The sequence below is a fragment of the Quercus lobata genome, chromosome 4 (genome assembly GCF_001633185.2).
Source record: "Quercus lobata isolate SW786 chromosome 4, ValleyOak3.0 Primary Assembly, whole genome shotgun sequence".
NCBI lineage: Eukaryota > Viridiplantae > Streptophyta > Magnoliopsida > Fagales > Fagaceae > Quercus > Quercus lobata.
Genome location: NC_044907.1, coordinates 68,498,378 through 68,513,466, shown reverse-complemented (window position 1 = coordinate 68,513,466; position 15,089 = coordinate 68,498,378). Strand labels below are relative to the sequence as shown.

Here is a 15,089-nt window from a genome sequence, read left to right as displayed (position 1 = left end):
TTCCCAAGCCAATTACTTACCTTCCAGAGGATTATCACCCTTCTAAAAGTTGTGAATTCCATTGAAACACCCTTGGACATTCATTGGAGGATTGTCTTTCGCTCAAACTTCGAATTCAACACCCTAATTGATGATAGTGTCTTAATATTTGGGGATACTATGCAACACCAAGCCATCGAAAGTGCAGTAAACATAAATATTGGGATAGAAGATGACCACCCGAACATAGAAAACTTTCGTGAATGCAAGCCCCTCTTAAGACATTGGTTGCCTCGGAATATGCCAGGTGATGGAGGCCAAAGAGTAAGGAGATACCAGTGAGACTTGTATCTGTTAATGTGTATAGTGTCATGGGTTTTAGGCCCAACTAGATTACTTGTATAGCACACATTCTTGTACTACACTCTTACTTGTACTGCACTCATATGCCTCCTATATAAAGGCACTCATGTGCATTCTTTTACCGTAAAAATACAATATACAATCATTCAGTATTTCTAACATGGTATCAAAACCATTGCTCTAACTTTCTTGTGTTTTGCAACCTTGTCTTTGTTGGTATTTTCCGCTGCCTTGACTTCTTCGGTCAATAAACCTTTTTTGTGCCCTCTCCTGACTGCTCCACCGCCGTCAGAGGTGCCCAAGGTTGAATCTTCACCGCCAAAAGCTTGAACACTACCACCAAGATCACTGCCTTCGTCGGATCTTCCACATTGGACCTCTGATTAAGACATAAGACATATCACCGTGTAGATTTTCAATCGATCTACACAACTCCGCCGGAATCATCATCATCTAATCCTACACGCGCTGTTACGCGCCAGTCTAATATTCGGCAGTTTTTCCATGCGCCTTACACGCCCTCAGTATAGCTCCGATCATCTCACCACCGTCGTCATCAGAATATTCTTTCTCCGATCTACATCGACAGAAAAGAATCAGCCTCATTGGACTCTCAACACGCCCTCACGCCTCATCCAAAGCTTCGGCGAAGATTGAACCATGTGCCTCACGCGCTCCACGCGCCGTTAGGTCACCTGCTGACATCATCACTGCCACATCAGCATCCACATAAGCCCTAGCTTACGTCATTAGCTTACGTCATCTTGATGACGTCATCACTAGGATTTGACTATACCGTTAACCGTTGACTTTTTCCTCAGAGTTGACTTTTGCAGTCCAGGTGCTTCTTCCCCAATTTTTCACATAGATTTCATTTTTACAGTTGCATATTTTGCTTCTAAATGAAGAATAAGGATAGGTCTTCTTCTTGTTGCAATAATCGCCGCTAACAATCTAGCAAACGTTTTTGCAATTTTTGCAAACGTTTTGACCATAATATTGTGACTTGCTATCATCGCAACAAATCATCTATTTCAATTTCTGCTACTACTGTTGCTAACACTGAGAGTGTCCAACCAATGGCTCCCGTCTCTGCACAGTCTAAGTCTTCAGGTCGCACTTTCACCATAACCACGGATGACCATAAAAACATCATCGCTAATGTCATTCATATGGTTGGCAATGCATCTTATTCCTCTTCTCTCTCAACTTTATCAAGTATGTCTCCTTCCTCTTGGCTTATGGATTCTACTTGTTGCAATCACATGAAACCTCACTCGTCCTTATTTTCTAAACTTAAACCTATACCACACCCTCTTAATATTCGCACATCAAATCGTTCCACAATGTCTGGTCATAATATAGGTTCCGTTTCGACCTCCAACCTCTTGGTTCCTAGTGTCTTTAATGTTCTTGACCTTTCTTACAATTTATTTTATATGGGACAATTAGCTGAGTTGGATTACCGCATTATCTTTGATTATTCTGGGTGTATTGTGCAGGATCCAAAGACGGGACAGGAGCTTAGGACCGGTCCCAGAGTTAGGCGTATGTTTCCCGTGGACAACCTTCGTCTTCCACTTGTTGCTCCTGTTTCTGTTGTTGCAGCGGCTGCAATTTCTTCTATTCCTTCCCTTCCACTTTGGCATGCTCGACTTGGCTATGCATCTTCTTCTCGGGTACAACAATTGGCTTCTAGAGATTTGTTAAGCTCAATGTCTATAGAAAATTTTGATTGTGTTTCATATCAGTTAGGAAAACAACTAACTTTGCCTTTCAATAATAGTGAATCAATATCCACTGATATCTTTGATCTTTTTCATTTTGATGTTTGGGGGCCTTCCTCTATCTCTAGTATTGGTGGATTTTGATATTTTGTTGTCTTTATTGATGATTACTCTTGCTATAGCTGAATTTTTAATATGAAATATCGTTCTGAATTATTGCAAGTATATTCTAATTTTGCAAAAATGGTTGAAACTCAATTTTCCAAATGTATCAAAATTTTTGGATCTAATAATGCTCTTGAGTACACTCAATATGCTTTCCAAGCTGTTTTGCATTCCTATGGTACTGTTCATCAACTAACTTTTCCAGGTACTTCTCAACAAAATGGTAAAGCCGAACGAAAACTTCGTCATATTCTTGACACTATTCGTGCTCTCCTTCTCTCTACCAAAGTTCTTGCTCCTTTTTGGGGTGAAACTGCTTTTCATGTCATTCATGCTATTAATCGCATTCCAAGTCCTGTCATCTAAAATCAAACTCCATATAAGTGCCTTTTTGGGTCACCTCCAGACTATCACCACCTTCACTCTTTTGGTTCTACTTGTTTCGTTCTTCTTCAGCCACATGAGCATAACAAACTTGAGCCTCGGTCAAGGGTTTGTTGTTTTCTTGGCTATGGCGAAACTCGAAAGGGGTATCAGTGTTATGATCCTATTTCCCATCATTTTCGTATCTCCCGCAATGTTGTCTTTTGGGATCGCCTCTTTGTTGAGCTCTCTCTTACTTTCATGCCTCCATATCTTCCTCCTCTATCTTAGATCTTTTTTTAGATGAGGCACATATTCCTTCTGTAATTGCTCCTGATCCTCCTATAGTTGCTCTTGATTCTCCTGTAGACTTCTCTGTCCAACCACCAGATATCCTTGATCCCTTTCCTAGTTCACCCTTTAATGAACAGGTCAAAGACGAACTACCCAACCCTAAGCTTGGGTCCCCTGCTCCTGCTCCGCCTGAAGATCATGCACAAGACATTCCACCTCGTCACTTAACTTGAGTAAGATCCATTCCTACACATTTATTTGACTATCATTATTACACTGCCCTTACTACACTGCATGAGTCTCACACCTATCGTAAGGCTTCCACTGACCCTTTATGGAAAATTGCAATAAAAGAGGAACTTGATGCATTATCTAAAAATCATACTTGGGACTTGGTGACTCTCCCTCCTAGGAAATCTATGGTTGGTTGTAAGTGGATCAATAAGATTAAGACTCGCTCTGATGGGTCCATTAAGCTCTACAAAGCTCGTCTTGTTGTAAAAGGTTTTACACAAGAGTATGGGATTGATTATGAAGAGACCTTTGTTCCAGTTGCTCATATCTCATCTGTTCGTGCCCTCGTAGCTGTTGCTTTTGCCAGTAAATGAGACCTTTTTCAGATGGATGTCAAAAATGCATTCCTTAATGGGGATTTAAGTGAAGAAGTTTATATGCAACCTCCTCCTAGTCTCTCTGTTGAATCAAGTAAGGTTTGTCACCTTCGACATGCACTTTATGGCCTTAAACAAGCTCCATGAGCTTGGTTTGCCAAATTCAGCTCTACCATCTCTCGCTTGGGTTATATGGCCAGTCATTATGATTTTGCCTTATTTCTTCGTCGCACTGAGAAAGGCACTATTTTATTTCTCCTGTATGTGGATGATATAATAATAACTGGTGATGACCTCAGTGGCATTCAAAAACTCAAGGATTTTCTCAGTCAGCAGTTTTGAGATGAAAGATCTTTGACATCTCAGCTACTTCTTGGTTCTTGAAATCACTCATTCTACAGATGGACTTTACATTACTCAAGCCAAGTATGCCTCTGAACTCTTATCTCGAGCTGGACTCACTGATAGCAAGACTATTGACACTCCAGTTGAGATTAATGCACATCTGACTCCCTCAGGGGTGGGAAACCATTGTCTAATCCCTCTCTTTACAAACGCTTAGTTGGCAGCCTAGTTTATCTCACCGTTACTCATCCGGACATTTCCTATGTTGTTCACTAGGTGAGCCAATATTTGTCCATTCCACAATCGACTCACTATGCTGCTATTCTGCGCATTCTTCGATACCTAAAGGGCACTCTCTTTCATGTTTTTTTCTACTCTGCTCAGTCTCCTCTTATTCTCCATGTTTTTTCTGATGCTGATTAGGCAGGAGATCCCACTGATCGTAGGTCCACCACTGATTATTGCTTTTTTCTTGATTCTTCTCTGATTTCTTGGCGAAGTAAAAAAACAAATTCATGTGGCCCACTCCAGTACTGAAGCAAAATATCGTACCCTTGCTGATACCACATCTAAGCTTCTTTGGCTACGATGGCTTCTCAAAGATTTAGGTGTGTCTACATCCTCTGCTACTTCTCTTTCTTGTGACAACCAAAGTGTCATTCATATTGCTCATAATGATATCTTCCATGAACGGACTAAACATATCGAGATCGATTGTCATTTTATCCGTTATCATCTTGTCCATGATGCTCTCAAGCTAATCTTAATCTCCTCTAAAGATTAACTTGTAGATATCTTCACTAAGTCACATCCTAAGGGACGCCTTCGTATTTTGGTTGACAACCTCAAGTTAGTCTCACATCCACCTTGAGTTTGAGGGGCGCTGTTAATGTGTATAGTGTTATAGACTTTAGGCCCAACTAAATTACTTGTATAACACACATTCTTGTACTACACTCTTACTTGTACTGCACTCATATTCCTCATATATAAAGACACTCATGTGTATTCTTTTACCATGAAAATACAATATACAATTATTCAGTATTTCTAATAGTATCATTTTGGTGCAAAGGGACACTCTCTAAAAGACTATGAAGAATTCAAAAGGGAGGTTTAAACTTTAAAGTTTAATCGGCTGACATGTTATCACAGAAGGGAAGCAAAAAAGTTAACCGTTGGATGCCTATCAATGAACTGTGTGCTTGAGGATCTAGCTACAACAAAGTAATGCATAGAACATCAAGTCCATATGATTACTTAAGAATGAAATTGTAGACTTTTAGTGGAAATATTTAACAATAGTTGCTCCAATCACACTAAATATGGGTGGTATAGTTGAAGATGGCTCTTGTATTGGGGAAGGATGTGCATAAAACGATTGAGGTTCAAATATACCATGAGATCAAAAGTAATTATCTTGTGGAGCTGGAAAATTTATCCTTTGAACTTTAAAATTAATTAGCAATGGCAAAATGAGATATCGTTGATCTTTGAGCATAGCCAACGAGTGAAAAAAATTTGACTCCTTATTAGGTGGCCCAGTAGAGGTTGGATTCTAGCAATCTCAAGCTGGTCCATGTTGAGGTGTTGACGGACACATTTTGGCGGTCAACCAAGTATTCTTTATTAAGGAGACCAAGAAGTTAAGCAAATGATGCAGAAGTTTTGATAGTCCTTCATTTATTTATTTATTTATTTATTTATTTATTTTTTTGCTGAATAAATACTTTATTGCTCATCTCAAAACAGGGGAGAAACAAATTGAGCCAAATTTCATCTCTATCTAAAGCTTACAAAATAGAAGAAGGCAGATTTGATATGGGAATCGGCCTAGTCTAGCTTATAGGAGTTGTCCATTGAGCCAAAAGATGGGCAGAGATTGACCTCCCTACAAATAAAGGAAGTTTTGATAGTCTAGAGGTAATGTTCGACTACTTATAGATAAATTAAAGTTTGTATTTTTATGAATTCTTACACCATGTAGTTGACATAATCTTTTAAGTTCATTATAATTGGCAGTGACACAAAAAGACAGTGGATATGTGATGGATCCTATTCCAATGGAACTTTAAGCTACTAATCAATATAATGGTGGTCTAATCTATCCAAAGGCGAACATGGTAGATATTGTACTTTTCTACCCTAAAAACTATTACAACTAATAATAATTTGATGGTAGATTAATGATAATCGTACATGTAATTGATCTACTAGATTTTGAAGAACGGTTGTGTACACTTTATAATTTACTATAAAATAAAAAATAAAAATAAAAAAGAAACACGAGAAAGGAATAAATAGTCTTGTATACAATCGTTAAGAACTTTGCAAATGATTTGAAAACGTTTAAAACGATATCGTTCTTGAAATTAGGAGTGTAGTAAGGGAACATACTGAACATATGAACAAAAAGGAAGATTAAAATGATATAAAAAATTATTAAAATAAAATCGACAATAGCACCCTCATCTCAAATCCAAGACATTAACTCAGTTCTCTTTTCTCATTTTTCATTACTCAATCTCAGATTCTCAGTATCCATAACTCACATCTATATCTCTACTTTTCCCCTACTTTATCATACTTTTGTTTGGTTCTTGTTCTCAACTTCATATCTCACTACTTAAACTCAAATTTTTGATAAATTGGTGGTGTCCACACACTCTGGTCAGTCAAACCGGTAACCCTTTACCCGTGTGCTTCTCCTCTCTCCTCTTTCCCATTCATTTTTTGTTCTGTCTCACCTCCTCACTTCCTCCAACAACCTTGCCAAAGATGAGTATAGCAGTTATACTATACCTAGGAATTTCATATAAAGAATAGCATTGATTTTCAAAAAAAAAAAAAAAAAATTTACATTCATTTTCAGGCTCTAGTGATGTTAAACACTACTGCATAGCTCAAACATGAAGCACACAATACCCAAATATTTTCAGTAATGTGAATCAGGTAGCAGAAACGAAAAATAACTAAAAAAATCCAAACAAAATTTGGTTTAGAATAACAAATTACATAAAGTAAATAGAGAGCACAGAAACTAGAAAATTTGCATAGAGCAACAACTCTTTACTCCACAAAGACCTAAAATAAAAATTCATACAAAAGTGAGGAGAGGACAAGAGAGAGAGGGAGAGCTTCAGTTAGCTGATGGGTTTCGTTCTTCACAGATGCTGCTAGGTTTTTGGGTTTTCTTTTAGATGGAGAGATTTGGGTGGTCTTCGGTTGCTAGGTTTCGTTCTTCACAATTGTTGGGTTTTTGGGTTTTCTTTTAGATGGAGAGTTTCAGCTGGGTATCGTTGTTCTTCAGTAGTAGAAGGGAAAAGTGAAGATAGGACAAGAGAGAAAGGAGTAAAAAATTTATGAAAAAATATTGGTTTGCTGTTGGGAGAAGGAGAAAGGAGAAAGAAGAAAGAGAAAGGGAAACAGAGAATGCTATTGGAAAAAGGAGAAAGAAGTAAGAGAGAAAGAGAGAGCCATTGGTGCTGCTGACTTGATGTAGACATGTCCTTGATGCAAGTCCCACAACGATGTAAATATTTACAATAATGCCACTATTACTCATTTTTCAACTTGAAAATATCACAAAGTTGTTTTTAATTTTCATAACTCAAACTCAATTTTTTGATAATTGAGTTAGGAAACTAATCCAAACAAAGCAATTTGCTATGAGGCCCACAAAATTTGAAAATTGAGTAATGAAAATTGAGTATTGGGTGATGAAAACACTTAAACCAAACACCCCCTAATTATCTCTAAACCTTGATTTGTTTGCACAAATCAAATAGATGCCTCGGTTCAAAAACAAACAGATGGGTCAACAATAATCGGTTTGTAACAATGCTGAGAAATTTGTAATTGATTTCTCAGATAGTTAAATATTTTATAATCACACGATTCTAATGACATGAAACCTATGGAATTTATTTTTATATATAAAGTTAGGATTAAACTATTTATTTAAAATTAATAGTTAAGATTTGATTTGGTATCTTACAAAAAAAATAAAAGTTTGGAAATTGTATAATTAGCCTAGATTTAGATTAATAAATAAAATTGTCATCCCTCCCTCATAAACAAATGTTTTGATGGGTCAATTATATTCATCGTGACATTAAAACAACCCATAATAGTCCCCCGTGAAAATTGAGCTCCTTAAAAAATGAAAGGAAAAAAAAAAAAAAAAATTCTTCAGAGACCATGTGGAAATTTCATAATAGGACTTCAAGTTTCTTGATTACTCAACCAGACGACATGAAACAATCCGTTATGTTATTTTTTTATTATTATAGAGTTTCAGTTTATAACATCCGCATATGATGATTGTGCTCTTTATTATTAAATCAAGACACCAGTTAGTTTTTAGTTGTAGGTGAAAATTGATTTTTAGATCTCTTATTCAACTATCAATAACTTTGCCAGTTGAGTTAACTGAAACCCCTGATACACCAAAAATGCAAGATATGCAATGACTAGTTTTGTCCATTCACTCTAGCAGCGAATCTACACCACATAGCTGAAGAGAGAGATTCACTTTGTGACATGTTGGTCATATATTGGTCACACAAGGTTATTGTAAATATCAGTCCCCACCACATCCATATCCAGAACTAATATATGTGATGGTCAAGAAATGAGCAAAGAAAGCATACAGGAGTTCCAAGGAGAAAAAAATGGCAGCCCAAATGACACTCTCTTCCTCTCTCAGCACCCAGTTTCTACTCCCACCTAAGCCATCATTATCATCCCCTTTCTCTTGCACTTACATTTTACCAAAGACAAGGGTCCATCAGTTCAAAATATGTGCAGACTTGGGTAAGAGATATTCTCTTATTATTGATATTTCACCATATTTAACTGTATTTTCTTAATTTTCATTGTTATTGTTTGCTTTTGTTCAAATCTTGAGTAAACTTAGACTGAAATAATAACTTGAGAGGTTAAAATTTTGGTTTTGATAGGTGGTGGGGAAGGAGAAATCAAAAAGGAAGGAAAGAAGAAATTCATAACTAGAGAAGAAGAACCACAAGAGTAGGCCTTCCACCCATTTGTAATATTTGCTTTAATAATTCAACCAAGTTGATCTTCAACAAAACATGTCATTGGCATTGCTAATGGTTCAAATTGGCAATAATTGAAAGGGGTTTACTAATTGCAGGTATTGGCAAACAGCAGGAGAAAGGGAAGGGGAGAATCCCATGATGACTCCTCTTCCTTACATTATCATATTTGGAATGGCTACACCTTTTGTAATCTTAGCCATTGCTTTTGCAAATGGATGGGTTAAGGTCCCTGTTCGATGATTTGATTGGGACGGTTGATGCAAGCAGCAGTGTTACATGTCATGAATGCTCAATCTTTTTAGAAACCAACAATTCTCAAAGCATATATTCTTCAACAATTGCTTGAATATGTATTGAGTTTTTTTAGATGAAACGTAGCAAGTAAATTACTATAGTTATTTGCCAGTAATAACCATTTCATACCAGTTACATGTCCACTTGATCTTGCTTAAGCACAAATTTTGATGACAGAAGGGCAACAAGCACAAAGGGATTTCTTGACTTGTCTACCCTTTACTGCAATTGATTGTTTTAACAACTTTCTTTATGATTAAATTTGATTCAAATAGGATGGTTTAGACAGCATGTGAAGAAGGAGAGAAAATCCTTCTAATTGATGGCAAATATCTGCTTTCACTGTCACGAATTACAAAATTGATGATACATCAGCAAGTCCTAATTTATCCCACTTTGTATATTGCATAACAATATAACTAGATGATCTTGGTTGTCAAGGATTCTTATGAAATTCAAATACACTTCTTTTTATTTTTCATTTTTCTTTTTCTTTTTTGGCCAAAATGCAAGCACAGAAGAAATGGTAATCTTCATAAACGTTGATTGCTCATATTTTAAAGCGTGTGCAACATATAAACCTGATTAAATTTGTGCAGAATTTAAACTAAAATAGAATAGGCTTAAGATTCTGATCATTTCAAAGAAGGCAGTCGATTTAAAATTTTAGTTGAACAATACAACATGGGTTTCCCCCACCGCCCAACCAAAAGAAAAGGGGTTAAGGTTAGCTCCATACCGGTTTGGAAGAATTTCCTCCAATTGATTACGTTGCAATTTATAAGATTATTCGTGTATAATACTAAAACAAATCAAGTGATGCACTAAAAGAATCATATTATTAAAACTACATATAGATGGTCTTTTCAATTGCCACATAATGGGCTATCGGAAGATACTTCCAAACTATACACCTGGGTTATACTCACTAGTGAAATCTCGCAAATGCAGTCATATTACAAGTTTTTTGGAAGTCTCCTCATAAATAGGAAGCTCACAAATGAAATTAGAAAACATATAATTATGTCCAAAAATGAATATCAATTACACCAATGTGTTATATAACAAAAGATCCTATTTCTTTACTTAACTCTTTTCTCAGCCCACTAAATCTATGATCCTAAATCAATGAAAATAGTTAGGCCAAATTACTAATTTAGTCTTATAACCATGGGGTAAAGTTCAATATGGCCAGCCAAGTATTAATTGTGTTAATTTCATCCCTCAACTTTCAAAATCAATTAAATTTCATCTTTACATCTCATCCTCATTTAAATCAGAATAAAATTAATGGATATGGTTAATTGAAATTAAAATGGAAATTGAACAAATTCAAAATCAAACAAATTTTAACTATTAATTTTGTTGAAATTAAAATGGAGGGGAAACACAAGGATGACAATGACTTGATTTTACAAGTTGAGGAACTAAATTAACACAATTAATAATTGAAGGATTAAATTGAACTTTGTCCAACAGTTGGAGGACCAAATAATTTTTCCTAACCAAAGTCACTGATGTTAAATAAATCTAAATCTTGAAATATATAAAGGAAAAATAAGAAAAGTTCATGGTGGTTTGGTTTTAAAGGCGGGCTTGTATAATATTGTGGTAATATACTTATCAGCAAACCTCTCTGTAGAGCTGACTGTCACATACTGATCTTCGTTTTCTTTGTGACCGTATAGATGATTTACTTGTGAAAATTGAGGCCTTGGTAGAGAATGGTAAACATCAAAGGAGCATGATGGCATATCCAATATCGCTTCTTCTAGCTGTGGGGGTAGTTCTGGTGGTTGAATCTCGCAAATGTTACCTTCTTTGGTTCTATAATAAAAATCTTTGTCAGTAAAAAATTTGTTGTCATAACTTGAAGGTGGGGAAGGAGGAGATTCAAAATCAGACAGATTTGCAAAACCATTTGCAGGCGCTTGAAGGACATCCTCCTACAAGTGAAACCAAATTAGATTAAATAATGATTTAAATCCATTGTAACAAGCTAAGAATCCAACTCCAGAAAGGCATTCAAAATCTGAAACATTCGAGGGAGAAAATTAGAATTTCTTATGCAAAATCACCAAATGGAAATAATAGCTGAAAAATATCAACAGATGTAAATGAAGTCCCAACACTTTTGAATTACAGCTAAGCACAAAATTTAAAAGATATCAACAATATACATTTGATTATACCATAGCACTAAAAGGGTGACTGTATAAGAGTGAAAATGATCAAGATAAAGGCTTTTGTGCCCCTTTTGCTAACTGTGTAGCAATAGCATCCATTTTCCTTTCATCTTCACCTCATGGATAAACAAAGGACTAGGAGTTTTACGAGGGAGTTGAAATGAAGATAAAACATAAGCTAAGTTCCGGATCAAAACTTGTCATGACAATATCATGTAATAACAAGGGACCAGAAAGAGAACTGGTACTTCCATCAGAGTGTTCAAACAAAGGAAGTATAGAGACCGAGACTCTTATATGACGCAGCCTTATATTATTTATTTATTTGGCTGAGAGTACTTTCAAAGGAAAAGACACGCTATCAAATATGAACTATATACTGAATCCATAGCAATTGTATCCCTCAGGTGATAGGAGGGACAAACAATTTAGATATTTAATTTTATTATACGGGATATGCTACCTACAATGCTATTAACATTGTTCTCATTGATATAACAGATGTGTAACATAAGTGAAAGATAGAACATTGTCAATAACAAGAGAGTGTGTTTATGTGCTACCACAACTAATATTATTAATGACAAGAAATATTTATCAATTTGTAAATTACACTCAAATAAAGAACCATGAAGTTACCAGTAAATATAAGATATTATAGTGATCTCCATAATTATCACAGATCCAATCCAAGTTTGAAGCGTATGTCAACACTCCATCGACAATAAAACAGTAGTAATGGATTCCAACTGGGAGCGCCATGGTTACTGTTGCATTTTTTACTGCATGTTCCAAGAACTCCCTTGTTTGAAACAAAAGAAAGTTTAGCGTGTCAAATTATAAAGTGGAAGGATAAACATGAATCTAGTAGGAACTTGGAAAAGAAAAGTAATTTACATAGTCTGCCAGTTGCTCCATGACCCCACAAGACCTACTGAATTGCCACCATAGTTCCATGTGATCTTGACAAAAATCAATTTTCCAATGAGTTCTTCTTTACTATCCATTGTGCTTTGTGGCAATGCATGCACTTGGGACTGTATAAACTGATGAAGCGTTGGCATGGGAGTCACAAGCACCTATAAGAAGACTATTATATAAGCCAATATCCATATTAAAGTGTCTGTGAGTGTTTGTGCGTGTGGAAACCAAATTTCATAAGAATTAAAGATCTTATGGGCTGTAAGTGCGTGTATAACTAAAATAATGAGTATTATATTTTGGATGAACCACTGAATTTATATGAAGAAAAGAACGCAAAACAAGAATGAATCTTTTAAATGTATAACTATAACCAGATTTCTTGACTGTCCTCAACTGTGTCTCTCTATGATTGTGGAAACCAAAATTGTAGAAAGGGTCATATGAGCATTTTTTTTCATATGTATAGCAATAACTCAAATTTGCTAGCTATCCACTTTTAGCATGGTTAAACAGGGGTACTTACTCTCCAGAGATGTTCTTAACTTCTTATAGTCTTTAAAAAATTAATTTTTGAAATACACTCCTATTGGTTTTGTGGCTATATATGCACCATAAAACCTGCTTTTTTTATTAACTACCGAATAGCAAAGGAAACATACTCCCTGAGAAAACAAAACCAACTAGATTTAGTCCAAAGCAACTTCAAATAGGTTTCACAGCTTGACAATTCATCCTAATTTTGTAGCATGTAAGATCTTATATCTTTTCATCCAATTTCCCTCAGCAAATGCATAGGAAACTTTACATGAACCATCAAACTAATAATTGTCAAATAGTCAAAGAAGTGTAAAGAAACTGCACATAACAATGTATAACCACATATCCCACTTCCCATGTACATACAGAGCCACACTTTTCAAATGAATTAAAGTAGATATCTCTTTTATTCCCTAAAATTCCAAATTCAAATAACTGCTGTTGATATAAACAAACAAACATGTGCTATTTAAAGATTTCATTCTCCACAACTTTTTAAAATAATAATATGCATAAGGACTAGATGTATCTGAAAATTAAAATTGGAGAGAAAAACTGACCTCTGGATTAAAAATGAAAGGTGGCTGGTAGGCTATGTGGTTATGGGGGGGACAATGAACAATGGGCATAGGCACCATCCCATAACCTTGTGTTGAGGCCATTAAATGGTCATGGTTGTCTTCCAAATTCTTAGCTCCAGAACAGCCTGTTCCATCGTTTCTCAAACCAGCATTATTTCCCATTACTGAAAGCAAACAACCCCAGTTATATTATTGACTATTATTGTCATAATCAGTGAAATCAGGATTCAAAACCATGTTTTTATCACAGAACGATAACATTCATTGATCATGAAAAATAATAATAATAATAAAAATCAGTACTTTCATAAAAAGAATAAATTATAAAAACAAAAACTAATGGAAGTAGAAAAAAATTACTATCCCCATCAACCGAAAAATTAGAAGAATAAAAACTATTAAAGTACAAAAATGTATCAAAAAGAAAAAAAAAAAAAAAAAAAAAAAAAAAAAAAAAAAAAAAAAAAAAAAAAAAAAAAAAGCAAAAAGCAATGAAAACCACGCCTATAAACTAAAAACGATAAACAAAACAAGCTCACGAACAAAAATCAATCAAATTAATTGAGGGAAACCAGAAGAGCACAAAACCAAAGAAAAAAAATTCAAAAAACCCATGAAAATATACAAGGTTGGAAACAGAAGAAACCCATAAAGAAGAAATTAAAGAAATACATAAGTCTAAGTTTGTGACATACCCATATAGTAGCATTATTATTTGTTGGTGTAGTCTTTAAAATCTCTCTCTAAGCTCTGCACTGTACAAGGACTCTGAATTGTGTGAATGACATCAACAGTGGCATTGTATAGTTTTTCTCCCACGAGTTGGGAAGATTCTATGCCTTTTTCTTTTTCTTTTTCTTTTTCCTTTTTTTCTTTCCTTCTTTTTTTATTTATTTATTTTTTATTTTTTTAACTCAAAGATTCCATGTTTACGGGTTAAACTTTGGGTTACAATCCTATTTTACTTGGTTTTCCTTTGCATTCGTTGGTTCTAGATAATCATACTGGAATAGTACCAACCTGTCACTTCACTATACAAAATTACCTTTTTAGGACTATTTGCAAATTGGAATTCTAAATATTGTGTTGAGAATGGTGATGTGAGGATGATTTAGTGGACTAGGTTGTATTTTGCTCTTCTTTTTTTCTTCTTTTTTTCCCCAATGAGTTTAGGGACATAAGGGTTGTCCAAAGACCTACTCAAACGAACCCACCCGCTCAATTTGATTCAAATAGTTGGGATTTGAGTGGTTTTAAATTAAAGCTTGGAATAGTCAAAAAATTGAAAAAGGGTTCGATTCCCAGTTGAACCATCCATTTTTACTAAATTTGCTTAGGGTTTGGTTCACAATTGAACTAGTCGATCCTATCTGTTTGTTTTTAGACCCCTTAAAACACAATCAGATTAACCTAGTTATTTAGCCAAGTGATTAACTTAGGTAAATTATGCAGATCTAGGTTAACACAAATATATCATATCATATAAAGCAGTAGAAATATAAAAAACACAATGATATGATGACCTAGGAAAACCAAACCGGTAAAAAACCTAGGGAAGATTTAACCTAGTTATCCTTAAGGTAAAAAGCAAATCCACTATGAAAGAATTGAAGTTTGTACAATAAAACTTAGACCACTAACATTCTATTGCTACCTT

General features: G+C 35.1%; 2 protein-coding genes across 2 annotated transcripts; one reads left to right on the top strand and one right to left on the bottom strand.

The window, feature by feature from the left end:
• The first annotated feature begins 8,435 nt into the window (after positions 1–8,435).
• Positions 8,436–9,411, top strand: LOC115986972. Its single transcript, XM_031110406.1, has 3 exons — positions 8,436–8,662; positions 8,809–8,878; positions 9,006–9,411. The coding sequence occupies exons 1-3, from the start codon at positions 8,521–8,523 to the stop codon at positions 9,148–9,150; spliced, it is 357 nt and encodes a 118-aa protein (XP_030966266.1). The 5' UTR covers positions 8,436–8,520; the 3' UTR covers positions 9,151–9,411.
• Positions 9,412–10,074: 663 nt separating this feature from the next.
• LOC115983999 (SNF1-related protein kinase regulatory subunit beta-2-like) lies at positions 10,075–14,268 on the bottom strand. Its single transcript, XM_031106875.1, has 5 exons — positions 14,128–14,268; positions 13,412–13,596; positions 12,288–12,469; positions 12,030–12,192; positions 10,075–11,150 (listed from the first exon to the last, which is right to left on the bottom strand). The coding sequence occupies exons 1-5, from the start codon at positions 14,129–14,131 to the stop codon at positions 10,773–10,775; spliced, it is 912 nt and encodes a 303-aa protein (XP_030962735.1). The 5' UTR covers positions 14,132–14,268; the 3' UTR covers positions 10,075–10,772.
• Positions 14,269–15,089: the final 821 nt, after the last annotated feature.